Consider the following 21,095-nt stretch of genomic DNA (forward strand, 5'->3'; position numbering starts at 1 on the left):
GTCCAAATCAAAATCACAGCATCTCCATCAAATAATTAATTCACTCTTACTATTCCGATATTGCAAAGTGGTTCCACCATTCTACCTAGTTTCTGCAGTCATCCTTGATTTTTCCCTTTTCCATAACCTTCCCTCTCCATATGTAGTAAAACATCAAATTCAATTAATTCTCCAAAATATGTCACAGGCTTCATCCATAATCAATGTTCTGGTTCAGTCCCTCCTCATCTCTTTCCTGGACAGTCCAGTGACCCTTGGAAAGTCTTCCTGTGAACCAGAAGTTGACCATGGGTTTCTTTCTAGTTGAAAATTCCTCATGGATCAGCTTCAGGTATGTTGTGAATAGATACAATCTAATCTCCTTTGCAAGGCATGTAAAGCCTTGTCTCCCCTCAATCTCCTGTCCTGCTCCATCTCCTGTCACTACCTCACTTAAAGCTCTAGAAACACTGAAATTGTACTTTCCCCTAATAAGCCATGGTTTCTAATACCTCCTTATTTTGTACATTTTGTTCCCTCTACTAGGAAAATCTTTCTGCTTATTCACCTAGAAAGCTCCAATTAGTTTTTGAAGTTTTGACTCAAAAGCTTTTTGTGTGTGAATTCTATGCTGATGCTCTCAAGATGACTTAGGTGTAATTCTGCTATAGTCCCACAACAATTTTCTAGCCTTCAAAACACTTCACTTTTTGTAAATTAATTTGTCCTGCATATTTATCCTGCCATTAGACAGTACTAGACTCACCATGTACTAGACTATAGACTAGGTTCCTAATGTCTACTCTATGGGAAGTACTCAGTGTTTACTGAATGGCTGAATGAACAGCAAGAGGCTGATGATAAAGTTCACAATGATACAAAGAAAAACACTAGGCAGGCTGCATTAAAGGAAAAGAAAGGACTTTTTTTTTACTTTTCAAGGAAACTTTTCCCAACTGGACTGCAGTGCAGACTCCACACCATACAATATGACAAACTTGAGCTTAATTCCCTGGTAATCCCCATATCATTGTCTTTTTTTTTTTTTTTTTTTTTTTTTTTTTACTTTTTTAACATTTATTCATTTTTGAGAGTGAGAGAGACAGCCTGTGAGCAGGGGAGAGGCAGAGAGAGAGGGAGACAGCATCTGAAGCAGGCTCCAGCCTCTGAGCTGTCAGCACAGAGTCAGACGCAGGGCTCAAACTCACGGACCCGTGAGATCATGACCTGAGCTGAAGCAGGATGCTTAACTGACTGAGCTACCCAGGCACCCTTCCCATGTCATTGTCTTGAGATGAGACCATAGGTTTTAGCCTCCTCCAGGTTAAATTGGAGTTTGTGTCTCCAATAGAAGAGGAGAAAGAGGTCATGATCAACATCATTAGCATTATTCTTTTTTGTGGGAATAAGGGTTGAAATGATGATGCTGGTTTTTTACCCTCCCTGTATTTAGGCCCTTGCTATATAATTTCCTCTCCCTCTGATTCTGGGGTCAGCTGTGTGACTGCTTTAGATAAAATAATGTGTATTAGTTCAAAGCCTAGACCTCAAGAGGCTTTGTGTGTTTCCACTTGGTCTCCTGCACCTTTGTGGTCACCATAAGAACTTGCCCAATCTAGCCCGCTGAAAGGATGAGAGGCACATAGAGCAGAGCCAAGGCCAGCCTAGATCAGCCAACAGGCAACCAACCCCAAGTCATGTGAGAAGACCCAGCCAAGATCAAGAAAGCTGCCTAAATAACCCCAGTTGTATCAGCAAAACATCCTTATTGTGGTATGCCACTGTGGTTTGGTAGCTGTTTGCTGGCAGCACTAGTGTGGTAATGGGTTATTGATGTAACCATGAAAGATAATAGAGAGAATTAACCAAATCCTGAAGCTGGTTCTTTGAAAATACTAATTAAATTGACACTGGTGAGATTAAGAAAGGAAAAGACACAAATAAATAGTACTAGTAATGAAACATAAAAATACAGGTGACATCTATTAAGTAAGGTGGTAGATATAAATCCATAAGAACATTAAATATAAATGGACTAAATATTCAAATTAAAAGATAACAGTTGTCACTCTAGATTATTACACCTGGGTGGCTCAGTCGGTTACATGTCCAACTTCAGTTCAGGTCATGATCTCACAGTTTGTAAGTTCGAGCCCCATGTCAGGCTCTGTGCTGTCATCTTAGAGCCTGGAGCTCCCTTCAGATTCTGTGTCTCTCTCTGTGCACTTTCCCTGCTTGTTCTCTGTCTGTCTCTCTCAAAAATAAATAAAAATTTTAAAAATTTAAAAAAAAAAGAACACTTGGGGCACCCGGGTGGCTCAGTCGTTTGAGTGTCTGACTTCGGCTCGGGTCATGATTGTGCAGTTTGTGAGTTTGAGCTCTGAATTGGGCTTACTGCTGTCAGCGTGGAGCCTATTTTGGATCCTCTACCCGCCCCCCTCTGCCCCTCCCCTGTTCATGTTCTCTCTGTCTCAAAAATAAACATTAAAAAAATAACACTTAAACTCTATGCTGTTTATAAAGGCACATCTAAAATGTAATGAAATAGGAAGAATGAAAATAAAAGGATGGAAAAAAGATACTGTATGCAAATATGAATCAAAGAAAGCAGGTATGGCCATATTAAAATCAGAAAAAGTAGACTTTAGGGGCACCTGAGTGGCTCATTTGGTTAAGTGTCCAACTCTTGATTTCGGCTCAGGTCATGATCCCAGGGCCATAGGATTGAGGCCCATGTCAGGCTCCGCACTGAGCATGGAGTCTGCTTAATGTTCATCTTCTCTCTCCCTTTGCCCCCTCCCCCACTCAAGTGCTCTCTCTCTTTCTCTCTCTCTCTCTGTCTCTTAAAAAAAGAAAAAACGAAAAAGTAATTCTAAGGCAAAATAATATCACTAGAGATGAAGAGGACACGTTATAACTGATTTTTTTAATTCAAAGAAGATATAATTATTTAAAAATTATGCACCTAATAACACAGATTCAATATATATAATAAAAAATGTTAGACTCTGAGGAGAAATCAGTATATCCACAATCAAAGAAGGGGATTTTAAGACACATCTCATTAATTGATCAAATAAGTGATGAAGTCAATAAGGATAAAATATTTGACAACATTATTATCAAATGTGACTGATTCATATAGAACCCTGCATCTAACAACTACAGGATAGTCTTTTCATGGACCCAAGGAACATTTTCAAAAATTGACCATATGTTCAACAAAGTTTAAAAGATTAAGATCAGAGTAGGTTCTGTGACTTCAATGCAATTAAACTAACACACAGTAATAAAAAGGTAACTAGAACATCCCAAATGGATAAAGAAAATGTGGTATATACATACAATGGAAAATTATTCATCCTTGAAAAAGAAGGAAATCCTGCAATATGTTAACAACATGGATGAACCTTGAGGACGTTATGTCAAGTGAAATAAGCCAGTCACAGAAGGACAAATACTGCATGATTGCACTTATATGAGGTACCTAAAACAGTTCTACTCATAGAAGCATAGAGCAGAATGGTGAAGCCAGGGGCTGAGAGGAGTGGATAATGGGGGGGGGGGCAGGTTGGCTGCTATTCAACAGGTATAAAGTTTCAGTTATCTAAGATGAATACATGCAAGAGATCTGCTGAACAACACTGTGGCTACAGTTAACAAAACTGCATTGTACACTTAAAAAATTTAAGAAGGTAGTTTTCATGTTAAGTGTTCTTAACACAATAAAATAAAATAAAATAAATACATAACAGATAAAGAGGGAAAGCACATTAGACCATGCAAGGTAAATTTGTGATCACACAAAATCAAGATGTTAGATTGATCCAGAAGATCACTCCATTCCAAAGGGAAAGTTTTCATCCCACGAGTTTGGAGCAAAGGGCCCATGGGCAACATGGCCGAAGGCAGGGCAGACAAAGGTGGTGGTGAAGGGCCTGGGAAGCTGCCAGAGCAGGTAGAGGAGGAATCCCAGGGTTTGCACGGAACTGGCCACTGTAAGTGGTTCAATGTGCAAATGGGATTTGGATTCATCTCCATGATAAACCGAGAGGGAAGCCCCTTGGATATTCCAGTCGATGTGTTTGTGCACCAAAGCAAATTATTCATGGAAGGATTTAGAAGCTTAAAATAAGAAGAACCAGTGGAATTCACATTTTAAAAATCTTCCAAAGGCCTTCAATCAATACGGGTAACTGGACCTAAACCACCCCTGTTTAGGAAGTGAAAGAAGACCCAAAAGAAAGACACTATAAAAAAGAAAAACAAAGGGAGATAGGTCACCCTCCAGAAATGATTAGGGCCAACATACAACCCCTTCAAAAATAAGACTGTTCGGGGTGCCTGGGTGGCTCAGTCAGTTATGCATCTGACTCTTGATTTCAGCTCAGGTCATGGTCATGGTTCATGGAATGGAGCCCTGTGTCAGGCTCTGCACTGATGGTGTGGAGCCTGCTTGGGATTCTCTCTCTCACCCTTTCTCTACCCCTTCCCCACACTTGTGTTCTCTCTCTCTCTCAAAATAAATAAATAAGCATTAAATACATACATACATACATAACAGATATCCCCATATGTTTGAGAATAAATATTCTTTTAAATAATTTATGGGCCAAAGAATAAATGAAGTGAAATTTCAAAAATATTGATGAGGGGCACCTGACTGGCTCAGTCAGTTAAGTGTCTGACTCTTGATTTCAGCTCAGATCATTGACCTCACAGCTTGAACCGTGAGTTCAAGCCCCATGTAGGGCCCTGCATTGACAGTGTGGAGCCTGCTTCAGATTCTTTCCCTCCCCACATATTCTGTCTGTCTGCCTGTCTCTCTCTCTTCTCCAAAATGAATAAACTTAAAAAAAATATTGATAATGAATATATTACATAACTTGTGAGTTGCAGCTAATTCCAGGCAGAGAATAATGTTTCTAGTTTTAAAACTCATAGAAAAAAGGAAGAAAACTGAAAATCAATGAGCTAAGAATCCATCTTAAGATATAGGAACACAAACATCAAATTAAGCCTAGGGGCGCCTGGGTGGCTCAGTCGGTCCGACTTCAGCTCAGGTCATGAGTTCAGCTCAGGTCAGTCCGTGAGTTCGAGCCCCGCATCAGGCTCTGTGCTGACAGCTCAGAGCCTGGAGCCTACTTCAGATTCTGTGTCTCCCTCTCTCTATGCCCCTCCTCTGTTCATGCTCTGTCTCTCTCTGTCTCAAAAATAAGTTAAAAAAAAATTAAGCCTAAAAATAAAAAGGAGGAAATAATAAAAGAGCAAAAATAAAATAAGTAACAAACATAAAATAGGGAGCACCAAACAAGCTAATAATTGGTCCTTTGAAAAGACTAAAAAAATTGATAAGCCACCAGCAAGACTATTCAAGAGAGAAAATACAAATAACCAAGGTCAGGAATTTTGAAAAAGGCAACATTGCTACAGAGCTTATGAACAGTAAAAGCATAATAGAAAAAAATGAAGAATACCTTCAACTTTATCCTAATGCATTTGGAAATGTAAAAAATGTACAAATTCTTATAAAAAATTACAAACTTAACCAAAGAGACAAAGAAGAATAGTTCTACTAAAATTTATTTGAAATTGCAATCAAAAACCTTCCTCCAAAAAGTCCACCAGGTTCAGACAGCTTCCCTGGTAAATTCTATAAAACATTTAAAGAATAAATATCTCTATCCTTGCATAAACTTCCAAAAATAGAAGAAGGAAGAATACTCCTCAAATTGCTTTATGAGGCCAACAGAACCTCATTTCCAAAGTCTGGCAAAGATGTTTCAAGAAGGGAAAATTACAGACCAATTTCACTCATGAATGTAGCTGCAAAAATCCTCCACAAAACATTAGCAAAGAATCCAGTACTGCCTATAAAGAAAAATATATTATTAACAAAATAGTTAACATACAAAAATTAATCAATGTAATTCACCTCATTAACAGAATAATGAAGAATCATATGATCATCTCAGCAAGTACAGAAAAAAAGCATTTTATAGAATTAAATTCAATTTTAAAAAAACAACAACCATTATTGATAAATTTCTTAGCAAACTATAAATACAGAGACTTCCTTATACTGGTCATGGGTATTCACAAAGTCATCCTTACTGGTAATGTATTCAGAACTTTCCATTTAATATTAAGAACAACAAAAGGATGCCTGCTAACACCATTTCTACCCAAGGTATTAGCTAGTACATGAAAAAGAAATAAAAAGAATAAGGATTTGAAAATAAAAAATAAAAATTTACATTATGCAGAGAAAGTCCAAAAAAATCTGCAGATCATAGAATTAATAAATCAGTGTAGAAAGATCATTGGATATAAGGTCAATATCCAAAACCAGCTGCATTTCTATATAACAGCAATAAATAATTTGAAAGCAAAAATTTTTAAAGATAAAATTTCCAAAAGTGTGAAAATATCAAACACCTAGGAATAAATCTAATAACAGATGTGAAAAAAAGTCTGTTGCAACAAGTATAAAACATTGTGGAAAGTGGACATAAATAAATTGAGGAATATAGCATATTCATAGATTAGAGGGCTCAATACATTGTAAAGATGTCCGTTCACCCTACACTGATCTATAGATTCAAATCAATCCCATTCAAGATCTGAAATTATTATTTTTAAAAAGTATTTCTTGGTTTGATATTTATTTATTTATTTATTTATTTATTTATTTATTTATTTAGGAAGAGAGAGAGTACGTGCTCACACAAGCACAGAAGGGGCAAAGGGAGAGGGAGGGAGACAATCTTAAACAGGCTCCATGCAGGGCTTGATCTCACAACCACGTGATCATGACCTGAGCTGAAATCAAGAGTTAGACACTTAATCGACTGAGCCACCCAATGACCCCTCAAGTTATTATTTTTGAGCTCTCAAGTTTATGTGAGAAATCAGATAAGCTATGTTTTTAATTTTTTTTTTTTTTTTTAAGAATTTTTAAAGTAATCTCTGTACTAAATGTAGGGCTTAAACCCACAACACTGAGATCAAGAGTGCAAAGCTCCAGGGACTGAGCCAGCCAGGTGCCCCACAGAGAAACTGGTTTCAAAATGTTTTAAGGTAAGTTTGTTTATTTGTTTGTTTGTTTGTTATGACGATGTTACTTCCTGTAGTTTAACTTCTGAGTTCTTTATGGTTACTTTGATTAAATAGATAATTAAGTATTTTTTCAGAGTAATCTGTGATCCTATTAAAATCAGATGTTCAAACCTTTTAAGATATTTGACAACTTTTGGTATTTTGCCTTCCCAAAATAAAATCCTAAGTAAAATCGTGATCCTTAACTGACTTCCCAGGGGGTCCCTGGAAAATCTCTAAGGATTTGTTCTTTTCCTTGTAAAATGAGAGATATCTAAAATTCATTAAATACATTGAATTGCATAAGAAGAACTGTCAAATAAGAAGAGATGTTTAACTTTCCCTAGGTTATATTTGTGTGGGTGAATGTTATTAATACAAATATTTCAGGGATTATATGAAGGTCCTAGAAATTTGTCAATGTCCTCACTGTCCATATGTGTCCTGGTACTGCTTTGCCTGATATTAGACACAACAATAATATAATGTTATCAACATTCCAGTTATTACTTGCAAATGCAGTGTGCCACAGAAACAACAACATTTCCTTGTCAACTGTATTAATTTCATAACAAACGCTCATAAGATCTTCAGCCACAGCCAGTTAAGTCTTTTGCCCTCCACAGACAGGAATTGGTTGCCCTGATGCTTCCATGGAAGCTCTTGCATTCAGCTACAAGCCAGAACGTCTGTCTTCAACAAGAGAAACTCTCTCAAAGACCCATGGAAAAGGGACTATGCAAGGGACCCTAGAGCGCAGGCTTCTGGTAGCATTGACAAAGTAACATTGAGACCATACCAGTGGACTGAGCAAGGAGTCACAAATCTCCAATGGGCAAACTGATGGGTTCATGAAACTGCTAATCCAAGATCAAGCAGAACAAAAATTAATTACATGGTACTAAATGGATTAATGAAGGATAATTACATCATTTGTTTAAAATATTGCTCCTGGATTTAATGAACCACTTAATTTTTATTTCTGTTTTTAAAATGTTTATTTATTTATTTTGAGAGAGAGAGAGAGAGAGAAAGGCAGAGAGAGACAGGGAGAGAGAGAATCCCAAGCAGGCTCCATGCTCAGCACAGAGCCCGATGTGGGGCTTGATCTTACCTTGATCAGGTGAGACCATCACCAGCACAGAGCCCGATGTGGGGCTTGATCTTACCTTGATCAGGTGAGACCATCACCTGAGGTGAAATCAAGAGTTGCATGCTTAATCGACTGAGCCACCCAGGTGCCCCTTTATTTTTCCTTCTTAAGCTATTTTTAACTTACAAAATTTAGTAGATTATACCTTTGAAAACATTAATCTTTTTCTCCCTCCCTCATCCCTCTAGAATTTGTTAACTTATTGAATATTCTAATTTTCATGGCAATATAGTTATTTTCAAAGGTTCAATAAGAATCTTTCCTCTTTGTAAACAGGACATAATTGGAAACATTGGTTATATGACCAAGGCTTTGGCTGAAATGTCATATTTAAGAATGACATGTATAGAATCAAATACAACTAGACAGTTTTAAGGAAATAAGGTTGATTTTACAGAGCTAATGCTTATAAAGCCCTCTTCGGTATTTGGCACCTGGATTATAAAGTTTCCAGCATTACAGGTGAGTAAGAAAAGATATTTTGGATATTCTTCAGGAAGAAAGAAATTCACCCAAATCTATAGGTACTTCAACTGAAACGTGGTGGTGACTTCTTGGCTTGGCATTCTAGCCTCAAGAAGCATTTAAAGGTCTAACTTTCTTATAAAATTCTAGCAAAGCAGGCTCTCTACTTCTCCCAAGTCAACAAGATGCATCTTTTTCTGCAATGCCAGCAGCACTCCTAAGACACAATGGTGAAAATTAGAGAAAACAGATTTCTCAGCCATTTTGGGTGCCTGGTTGCCAGAGCTCTTTTCAACTCTGGCAAAGTGGATATTATCACCATCAATGACTCTTTCATTGACTTCAATTACATAGCCTACATGTTGCAGTATGATTCTATCAATGGCTAGTTCAATGGTACAATCTGATTAGCATTAAAAAAACAGTAGAACCTTCCATATTTTCCCATTGAAACCCTAACCCTTTCCCCGCTGTTAAATTGGTATACACATCTTTATATCTGGCTATTCGATATATCTGGCTATAGAGCATTTCTGCATGCAAAATAAACTTTTCTCCTGTCAACCTGTCAACTGTCAATAAATTTGCAGGTCCCTGACCACTCAAACTTCAGTTGGTAGAGAAAAAGTTTTTCTTCTCAAAAAATACTTTTTATATCAAACAAGAAAAATAAATAAATTAATCAAGCAACTAGAATAGGAACATCAAAACAAATCCAAAAGTTTTTAAGAAAAAGGTCATAGAAATAAAAGCAAATAAACTTTTTGAAATAAATTCAAAAAGAAGGCCACAGACTTGGTAGATAAATCTAAGAGCTAGCTCTTTGAAAAGATCAATCAAACAAAAGAAGCTAATTTTTTTAACTTTATTTGAGAGAGAGAGAGAGAGAGAGCGCACACACGTGCAAGTAGGGGAGGGGCAGAGAGAGAGGGAAACAGAATTCCAATCAGTCTCCATGCTGTCAGTGCAGAGCATGACATGGGGCTTGATCCCCCTAACTGTGAGATCATGATCTTAGCTGAAACCAAGAGTCAGATGCTTAATGGACTGAGCCACCCAGGTGCCCTAAGATTCTTTTTTTTTTTTTTTTTAAAGAGAGGGCAAAAAAGCAAAGAGGGGAAAAAGGAACTATAACCAGGTACAGTAGAGAAGAAATTACAGGTGAAGCTCCAGACTGGGCACGTGGAAGCTGGGTCCACGTAGATCTCAAGTGTCCTAGTTAGAGGTGACAGTAGTGCCCATCAGGGTGAAGTCTAGTTTGGTTACAAGCAGAGTCAGTAACAATTTCCCTGCAATGGACGACATAGTAGCCATTACTGGAGGCTAAAGACAGACAGTGCACAGGACCCACTCACTGGGAAACCCGGAGCGTTATCTACCCAAGGAGACATCTGCAGCAATGGCAGATGCCTGCTGGGAAGCTGGGCAGAGTGAAGCTAAAACTCTATGAGGGGGTTAAAATAGCATCAGTGAAGCTGTAGATTCCAAGTGAGAATCAGGGCAGAATCAATATAAAGGTCAGGAATGGAGAAATTATTATAGATCTCTCCACTGACTGGAATAAGCTAAAATAATTTTAATTTTTTACCTACAAGAGTCACTTTAATCAAGTGATCAAAGTGACCACACATCATCAGTAATGGGACAAACTGAAAGTGTGTAATACCAGAATGGATGCAATGAGAACCCAGTCCCTTCTCTGATAGTCCTGCCAAGAGTGCAGAACTTGAATCTCATTGGGAGGAGACATCAGACAAACACAAATTCAAGGAAAAACTACAGAAGCATAGGCCTATCATCTTCAAAAATGTTTAGACATCGTATTCAAGGAAAGACGGAGGAACTGTCCTAAAATGAAAGATAACAGGGCAACTAAATGCAGTTCGTCATTCTGGACTGGATCTTTCCACTGTAAAGGGTATTACTGGGACAGATGAAGAAACCTGAATGAGGTTCGTGACTTGTGGATTAGTTGGAGGTAACATATTTAAGGAATTCTTTGATACTGATGGATGTTTAGGTTTGTAAAGGAGACTGTCCCTCTGTAGGAAACACACACTAAAGTATTCACAAGTGGCTCCATAGGACGTCAACATCTTATTTTCAGATAGTTCAGGAAGAAAAAAAGTACCTGCAACTTCTATGTAAATTTAAGATTGTTTTTCCATTTTAAAAAATAGAGGGGGGAAATAAAAGCATTGCCCTAGTGTTACTTCTGTGACTCCATTAATTTCGTTGTTTTAATTCATTACCTCCCAGTGCTCTTCATAGCACATGTCTCTTAGGTAGTTTTACTCACAGTTCTATTCGTTTTGCATTGATTTTTTTCACAACAAGTTATATCATAACCATTTTTCTTCACTCTTTTTAACCTTTTAAAATGTTGCTGCACAGGCATCCCATGGATAGCCACAAGTTTAGCCATCCCTCTCTTGTGGGAGATTTGTTTTTTTTTTTTTTTAATTTATTGATTTATATATCATTTTATATGTTCATTTTTAGTATTATGATTAAGCTTAGTGAATAGTATTGAATACGTATCTCCTTACAGATTTAGGGTTATTTCTTCAGACTTGCTACAGCTGAAAACAAAGAATAGAAACCATTTCTACACTGTATTGTATCAGCTAACCGTCATGTCTGTCAGAAACTCATAGTGCTAGTTACCAAGGTCCTTGCCCAGGACGAAGCATCTTAATTACAATACATACCTATAACTAAGTACACAAAAAGGGGGAGAAACAGATCTTGGGTTTTAACGTGCCTTTCAGTTTTAGGGAAGCTGAATATTTTCTCATATTTACTATAAATAATACTTTTTGCATAGTTTTGTGATTTATGTTTTTCTTTTCTCTAAAATATTTCAAGAATGAAATAAGCACTCAATAAGAAAAAGAAATCTTTTTCCACATAGATGTATTATAGAAACAAAACCAAGTAAATATAAATAAGTTATTTATAATTTAATAATAATTATTATATATAATATAGAATATTATATAAGTATATGTCTATACACACACACACACATATACATATAAAATTTTCTAGGCCCAAGATGGAATTGCTTCTGCCTGAGGTGCCCCATCAGCTAGCTAACTGAAACTTATATAACCTTCGTGTTCCTGTTAAGTGTTCCACTTGACCACAGAGGCAGTATATGCAGTCAATCAGTGCCCAAAAGCCAAACCAACTGTGGGCCTTCTCACCCCAAACAAGGCTAACTGTGTGGCCCCAGCCCATCAGATCTATTTTGTTTTTCTTTTCCTTGTTCTTTACTGTTTATTCTATAAAAGCTTCTGCCCTATTTTACAGTTCTCCAAAAGGGGACAATCCACTTCATGAAGTGTCAAATAAACTTTGTCTTCTTTAATCATTTTTAATAGTATATATGTATGTGTGTGTATATATATGTACATACACACTGAATATATATATATACATAACTGTATTCCAATAATTTTTAAATCTTTGTATATGAAATGAAGCTTTTCTAGAAAAATCTAATCTCCTAAAGTTGATTCAAAAGAAATAGAAAATCTGAATTTACTACTATCTTTGAGGGGGAAATGGAACATTGTCAAAGATAAACCTCAAGTGGGAGTCAGCTTCCAGAAGGACTGCTTCAGGTTTTCCACTAAGCTAGCTATGTATTCCTGAAGACTGAAAACACCAAAGCCACAGCAATATGCGGTGGAGAAAAGGCTTGCAAACCAGTGGCAAAATAACTGTCTTCGCATTGGGTTTAGAATTAGTACATTTTCCTTTGTTTGTTGTCATGGGCAAAGACTGTGATTTTTAGTAATTGCTTCCTTAGTTGCTTTGCTCAGATTAAATTTGGTCCATGATACTTTAAGAGTCGTCAAAAACCCTGTGTAAACAGACACAGAACTCACAGTGACCCCAGTGCAATGGGTGCAGCCCACCGGCAGCCAATTTAATCAAGGGGGAATTCAGAGTATTCACCGCAAGCAATTGATTTTCAAGAGAAAAGTCAGCAGGATCAAACAGCCTGTTGGGATGAAAATCCCCTGAATCACCCCTATCACCGTGTTTTCTAGCAACTAACTCCTGACTCCATATAGTGTAATAGCCAAATTACTATAATTATCCTGCAACACAAGTGGCATATCAACATTATTTTAAACGTGGATTTTTTTGCATAATCTTTCATTATTATCATTCATCCTCCCATTTGGAAATGGCAAACAACAACAAACTGTGATCTACTCCCGAAAGAAAAAAGGTCACCAAAGAGAACAAATAAAAGGGCTATTTACATGTGAATATACTAACAGAGATGTGTTTTACAGTCAAATACACTCTTGAAATTCATTAAATGCCTTCTCCCCTGCATCATAAATATGGGCAAAACAGACATCACCTACTGAGAAAATAATCCCAGCACGTAATGATCATAACGAACATAAATAAAGCCACTTTTCTTTCAAAGACCGCAAGGCCCTATATGAAAATGTGTTTGCATTTCCACCATCATGAAATGAATCTGACTGGCGGTGAGCATGCCAGTCATAATACAAGTCCTTCCCAGTGCTGAAGAGGAGGATATGAATGCAGTGCCCAGTCATCTTGCTCTCTGCAAAATAACATTCTTAACTGGGTGCCATCATCTGTTGCTGCTGTTTCTAAAGGCATTCAAAAGGACACAGAAACCAGTATTTGAATTAAGATGAAAAATCAGCAACAGATTTTGTTAAGTACAGTTGACCCTTGAACAACAGGGGTTTGAATTGCATGGGTCTATGTATACGTGGCATATATATATATATATATATATATATATATATATACATAATACTGCACAGTGCTTATAAATATAAATATATTTTCTCTTCCTTACATTTATTTATTTATTTTAATGTTTATTTATTTTTGAAAGAGAGAAAGACAATCGTAGTGTAAGCAGGGAAGGGGCAGAGAGAGAGGGAGACACAGAATCTGAAGCAGGCTCTAGGCTCTGAGCTGACAGCACAGAGTCCGATGCGGGGCTTGAACTCACGAACTGTGAGATCTGATATGAGCCAAAGTAGGACACTCAAATGATTGAGCCACCTGGTGCCCCTCTTCCTTACGATTTTAATACTTTGTTTTCTCCTGCTTACTTTATTGTAAGAACGTGGTATATAATACACACAACATACAAACTATGTGTTTATTGACTGTTTATGTGATTGGAAAGGCTTCTGGTCAACAGTAAGGTATTAGTAGCTACATTTCTGGAGAATCAAAAGTTTTCCCTGAAGGAGCAGACAGAGCCCCTAACCACCATGTCATTCAAGGGTCAGCTGTAATCAAAAGGCTTGCCAAGCAAGACTTTTAAGTCAGTGTTCCTGACAATAAAACCGGGCTTCAAGTTTGGATCATCTTCTTCCTGGTGTGTTACCAGTCCAGGGGCTCCACCTTAAGAACCCCTGTAAGAGTATATGCTGTCAACCTTGGAGATAATCACATGAGCTGGGCATAAGTCTGCTATTATATATCTGTATTATCAACATCTCTATCAAAGCATCAGAACTCACATGGTTAACTGTAGAAAACCAAAGTTGGTAAGAGTGACTAAAGCTTTGAAAAAATGTAATTTTGTTACCTTCATATATCAAACACATATTAAGTGGTTAAAAAAAGACAAAAGTCGGTTGTGATAAATATGAATTGGTATATCAAGCTTTGTATGAGCATCAAGTAGAACAGACTTTGCTGCCATTATCTGCATTATTGCCATAGCTTATAGTCTTGGCCAGGGACTTGGCCTTATAGACTTGGCTCCAGGGAACTATTAACGTAGGACCCTAAGTGTTATGGCTGAATTGTGTCCCCACAAATTTCATATACTTTAGTATTCACCCCCAGTACCTCAGAATGTGACTATATTTGAAGATAGTGTCTTCAAAGAGATAGTTAAAGTAAAATGAGGTCCTATAGGTGGGCCCTAATCCAACATGACTGGAGTCCTTATAAGAAAATTGGGACATAAACAGGGACAAAGGGATGAACATGTAGAGACATGGGGAAAAGACACAGCATCTACAAGCCAAGGAGACAGGTCATAGAAGAAACTAACCTTGCCTACGTCTTGGTCTTGGTTGGACTTCTAGTTTCCAGAACTGTGAGAAAATTAATTTCTAATGTTTAAGATCCCCAGTCTGTGGTACTTTGTTAGGACAGCCCCAGCAAACTAATACAGTCCTAGTGGGTCACTAAATAACTACAGAATGTACTGGGTGTTTAAATACTGTTCTGAAATACATAATGCAAATATTTTGGCAGGAATACTGCTATGCTCTAAACATAAGTGTTTCATCCATTTTTGGAATCCATGTTAAAAGAAAAATAAAGTAAAATAGAAGGCAACCCAAGCATATGAACTGGAACATTAGGAAGAGAAGCTAAAAGGCTATTTGATACACCATGAAGATTTGATTTAGCCATTGTTTCTTAGCTTTGGCACTGAAAACTGGTTTCAGGTATTTCCTCCTCCTATAGAGAGAATCTCAGGTAAGTCTAATGGAAAGAAATTTAAATAAGACATAAAGAAACAGGGATGCCTGAGTGGTACAGTCAGCTAAGTGTTCAATTCTTGATCTCGGCTCAGGTCATGATCTCATGGTTTGTGAGTTCAAGCCCAGCATCAGGCTGTGCACTGATGGCCCAGAGCCTGCTTGGGATTCTGTATCCCCTTCTCTCTGCCCTTCCCCCACTTGTGTGCACACATATATGCTCTCTCTCAAAATAAATTAATTAATTAAAAAATATTTTTTAAAAGACATAAAGAAACATTTCCTAGCATTTCCTAAATATTTTTAAAACATTTAAAAGGTTTAAATGTTTTAAATATTTTAAAACATTTAAAAGGTTTAAATGCCTGGGTGGCTTAGTCAGCTAAGCATCTGACTCTTGATCTCAGGGTCATGAGTTCAAGCTCAGCATTGAGCTTTATGCTAGGCATGGAGCCTACTTAATAGCACAAAAAACTTAAGACAACATTGCTATGTTTTATATGCAGATGTTATGAAAATCATATTTTGAAGGGCCTTTTAAATATAAAGTAGGCAACACTCTTGCTGGGTGGTTTGGTTACAAGGGGCTACACAGATTATTCTTTTGAAAGGCCACAAATCTGCTATATACAACTAAGTTTCTCCCTGCCAAGAGCATATCAGTTCCACAGAGATTTGGTCCAGTGGGCCCTGGGTGCATAATGAGATTCACAGATCTGAACCTCGCAAGGGTTCTTTCATTTTTTTTCAAAATTTCATTTTTTAAAAGCAATCTATACACCCAAGGTGGAGCTCAAACTTAACAACACTGAGATCAAGAGTCACATGCTCTTCCACTTGAGCCAGCCGGGTGTCTCTCATAAGGGTTCTTTCAAAACAGAGACTCCTACTCCCCAGGTCACACCAGCCTACATGACAAACAAAAGTTTGGCCTTCTGCTTATTTATTTATTTATTTTTAATTTTAACTAGTAAATGTGGCAATGCCAATACAGCTGTGGAAATGCAGGCTGTGCCCTATTTTGCTTTATGCGTCACCAAGAAGACTGCCACCTCAATTCTGATCCAAAGTTTTTACTGTAACGATGCAGTGAATAAAAGACACAGCTTGATTTTCAAACGCTGGGCAGGGCCAGTGGTGGGGCCAACTGGAAAATAATATTGTTTTGAGCCATTTTATTGTTACTGAAAGAAAATACATGTAAGCTATCAGGCATATACAATGTCCTAATGCATATTCACTAAGCTTTCAGAGAGTCTTATTAGCATTTGGGGGAATCTTAAATTTCATTTAGTACAGTTTCTCACACAAGAAGAAAACCTTTTTGTAAACACCTATGATTGTTTCTTTATGAATTCGTCCAATATTGGGGGAGCTTGCTACTCCTAAACTACGATTTTCAGTAAACAAACAAACTTTTACTAGAGTTTCCTCATATTGGGAGAAAATCTGCATCCTTAGACTCTGTTCCTATGGTCCCAGTTTAGTCCCAAGGTTTAGTACATAAAAACCAAAATTTAGAAGTACGTGTAATAGGTTATACAAGCAAAATGAGCAGCTGAGAAATGGACACATATACAAGCTATTCAAGTAAAATGCAAATTGAATGTGCATGGTTAAACTTTTCAGAACCAACAGAAACTTGTGATACTGCTGAAGTAAGGACTGGGAGGCTGTTTATAATGTATATAAGCCTCTAAACAGGGAGGGCCACTATACTAACTTAAGAATGTTGAGACTTGACATTAATCTGCTGAGAAGGGTTGAGGTTGGTGTGATACTGCAAGTTTCACAGCTGGTGGGGAAAGAGTAGACCTTGGGTCAAGGATTTGAGAACAAGTGCTTTATTTGGGGAGGTGACTCCAGGAAGCACCAGTAGGGTGGTAAGGAAGAGAGAAAGGGAAGAAAAGGCAGTTAGTAAACACATGTCATTACACAGATTACCACTGTGGAATGCTGGAACTGAATCCCATGGAACAACTCCAGGAAACCGTATAAAACTAATGTCTCAGAGTTATCCAACCTGAGAAATGAGAGAACTGGGGTATTTATACCCCAACTCCTGGCAGTTGTATAAAAATAAATGTTTCCACAGCTGGTGGGAAAAGACTAGACAAGCAGCGTCCTGGTGTGGATTCCCTCAGAAGCAGACCTTGAGTCAAGGATTCCAGTATAATTATTTACTTGGAAGTTGAATGACAAAAGAGGTACAGGGGGTAGGGATGTAAGACCGGGAAGCAGAAGCTGCTCCAGGAGTGCTAATTTCCTGGCACTTCCAGCCTGCCTCTTGCATGGGGCAGAGTGGCCTCCCACAGTTCTGGCAAATCCTACAGACACACAGGTGAAGACTGCAGCACATGGAAGTTGTCCAGAGCATAATCACACACACATGCACACACACACACACACACACACACACACACACACACACCCCTGAGGTAAATGGATGGGCCACTGAGAACTCATTAAACTGATAACTCATTACATAATGTGTTAAAGTGAAGAAAACTGATCATGTATCCAGTGTCGTAGACACACCATTGGAGTTTACAGTCAAAGCCATCCAAGATAAAAAGACACCTTGCCAAGGAGAGTGCGCTAGGGCTGGGTTGTGGGTCCATCTGCCCCTGATGAGCTTTAAAACCTTGCATGAGCTTGGACAGGTATAAAAAGGAAACACTGTCACCCATCCTAGTCTCCTATGTCAAGTTATGGGGATAAAATGAGATAATATATTTGACAATCCTTTGAAAAGTAAAAAGTACTAAACAAAATACGACATATAAGGCACAGTGATGTGTGCTCATTTGAAACAAGAATTTTAGTTCATATTTTAGAGAAATTATATTTCTTTTAACTTGAGACTTTCATCAGAAAAACAATGAACACTATAGATCATAGCACATTTAGAATTTTCTCTGGAGCCTCATTCTTTGTTGTTGTTGAAGGATGATGGCAGCAAAATGTGTTGATGACTCTTTTCTTACATATAATAAGCTGCTGATGATTTGTGAATCCATCCCTGAGTTATTTGGAAGCCTATAATAATGCTCCCTGATGACAATTTCATAATCATCTTTGTATCAGTGAACATAAAGCTGGATTTTCAAAAATAAACAAGGTGCAGAAGATAACAAGAGAAGTTTTCCTATTTCTTTTAGATAAATAAATTTAAGTAAAAATATTAAAGGTGGTAGAGAGGAGTAGGACTTCCTTTAGCTTCCATCTCTCTGTGGGCTTTCTGGTGTATGTTTTAAAGTCCAGGGTTTGGGGCACCTGGGTGGCTCAGTCGGTTAAGTGTCTGACTTCGGCAGAGGTCATGATCTTGCAGTTTGTGGGGTCAAACCCTGCATCCAGCTCTGTGCTGACAGCTCAGACCCTGGAGCCTGCTTTAGATTCTGTGTCTCCCTCTGTCTCTGCCCCTCCCCCACTCACGCTTTTTGTCTCTCTCTCTCTCTCTCTCTCTCTGTGTCAAAAATAAATAAATATTTAAAAAAATAAAGTCTGGGGTTCAGCCTAAATTTTAAATTTTGTTCTCCCCATAAAGTTTCTAAAATAAGAATTTTTTATTCATTCTATGTATAGAATATCGTTAGCCTCAGGGCTATTCAGGAAAACACTGGAAAGGACTTTATCTTTTTAACTTGTTTTTTATAACAATAATAGTCACAGGCAGACATAAAAACAACAAATTTTTTTGAGGATTTACTCTGCTTGGCACTGAGCTAAGCACATAATGTAGATTCTAACATTTAATCTTCCCAACAACTTTTTAGGATAGATACTACTTATATCTCCATTTTATAAATGAAAAAATGGAGCTATAAAGCCTATTTAATGCTGCCTTTGAGAAGAATTTATGCACTTGAAAGTGACAGGCAACTTATGGTTCAGCATTGTCTCATGCAGCAAAGTTCATCAGAACACTCCAGTATCTCTTTGCTGAGAAGCACAGGCAAGCCAGCCTTCACTATTAAAAGAGAATGGCCTCAAATCTTTCTTTTGGGAAGAGTGTTGTTGTCAGTACAAAGAGGAAACACCTCTCCATCTGTGGCTCTGTAAGTTCTCTGTAATGAGTGTGAACATTCAGATAAGCTCCATACATCCATGTGCTTGGTTTCCCATTGAGGGCAAAAGATCAGCCAGAGAGACAACTGCCATAGTTGTACACTGACAAGTCCTTTGCCACCACCCAGTGTGTTCTTCTTCCTATTTTTAAACAATCTTAGTATCATCTTTCAGACATGACAAAGCAGAGCAATTCAAAATGCCCTGATTTTAATCTTGGAAGACTCAAGTAGATAAAAGTCCAGTTGCAAAGAAATAACTATCACTAACAATGATGGTCAACATTTACTGAGCACTGAGTCTGCTCAAGACAGAGTAAAGCCCTTGACATGAGTAATCTCAGTGAAACTTCACAACTCACCTATGTGGAAAGTATTAATATTATTCCTATTTTACAAAGGAAGAAACCCAGGCTTAGAGAAATGAATTAACATACTCTGCATCTATCTGATTTAAGAATGGAAACACTTTACCTGCAAAGATACTCAAAGATGCAGCAAGACCTCATCAAAATACCAAAGTCTGAGATTATTTAACTTTACTTCATGAAGAACTTGATACAACAATATTTTAAAATCATTTTAAATCATATGGCTTGGGGCGCCCAAGTGGCCCAGTCGGTTAAGCGTCTGACTTTGGCTCATGTCATGATCTCGCGATCTGTGAGTTCAAGCCCCGCGCCGGGCTCTGTGCTGATAGCTCAGAGCCTGGAGCCTGCTTCAGATTCTGTGTCTCTCTCTCTGCCCCTCCCCCACTCATGCTCTGTTTCTCTCTGTCTCAAAAATAAATAAATGTTAAAAAAATTAAATCATATGGCTAGAAATAATTTAAGCAAGTTAAAAATGACTACTTGCAATAGACCCATAATATATAATAGTTTGTCAAAGACACAAACACAAAAGCACTGATGGGTGGGATTAAAACTTAAAAGCATATGGAACTTCTCAAGTTATTGACTTGAAAAAAACATTATATTCTGGTGTGTGTGTGTGTGTGTGTGTGTGTGTGTGTGTGTGTGTGTGTAAAATGCTGAAATACTACCAATTATTTCACAACGAACATTCTGAATTTAGGGAACCTTAAGCTATAGGGCCATCATGTCAAACTATACCTGTGCACTTCCGACCATCTGTGCTCACAGATATGTGCACTGGATTTCATTAGCCATGGGAACCATACCTTAAAGGGGACTGGAAAAGGAGATATCAAAGAAACCATATAGTCCCATCACTCATCAAAAGGCACAGTTGTGTAGAAGGCATGGATTTAATTCCTGACCCGTTCCTGTGATAGCCACTGTACCTTCACTTCCTTCAGTGCTTAGCTCTGGAGGTGGTTGCAGAACATCATCAGGATGTGGAACGCAGAGTCCATGGAAGGGCCCCAAGTCAAAGCACTCATGCAGAAGCTGCATGTTCACTCTTGAGCACACACTCATGAACCCGACAGCTACACCTTCCACCTGAAACAACCAAAACATCTCATTACTCTATCAGACTGCAAATGAATTCTCATCATGAAACTATGAGCCCACAGCACGCCGGGACAGTCGGTAACTTGGCAGGCACTTTGAAATATTTAAGGAAGCAAGAAGTATCTTTCTTTAGAAGCTCTAGTGTCTAGAACAATGCATGGCCCCCACAACGTGCTCCAAAAAACATCCAATGAATGACCACTGTGGACAATCGTAGAATGGATACGTAACTTCAGTAGGTTGCTAGAGTTCTTGAGGGAAAGAACATGTACCCTCTTTGCCCAGGGAGTGCCCCCAACCAGCCCCATATCCTTTTTATTATGCCACTGCAAGCCCAGCC

At 37.9% G+C, this 21,095-nt stretch overlaps 1 protein-coding gene across 4 annotated transcripts in view; it reads right to left on the minus strand.

Moving 5' to 3' along the window:
- The window catches only part of CFAP61 (cilia and flagella associated protein 61), a 287,953-nt gene that overhangs the window by 210,952 nt on the left and 55,906 nt on the right, over window positions 1–21,095 (minus strand). For all 4 annotated transcript variants that reach the window (XM_086701573.1, XM_086701575.1, XM_086701572.1 and 1 more), the window contains one exon: window positions 20,584–20,743. In XM_086701573.1, the coding sequence (XP_086557699.1) occupies window positions 20,584–20,743 (160 nt within the window). The remainder of the gene's footprint in view (window positions 1–20,583; window positions 20,744–21,095) is intronic.

The sequence above is a fragment of the Puma concolor genome, chromosome A3, assembly GCF_028749965.1.
Source record: "Puma concolor isolate L17-30 chromosome A3, mPumCon1.1.hap2, whole genome shotgun sequence".
Taxonomy (NCBI): Eukaryota; Metazoa; Chordata; class Mammalia; order Carnivora; family Felidae; genus Puma; species Puma concolor.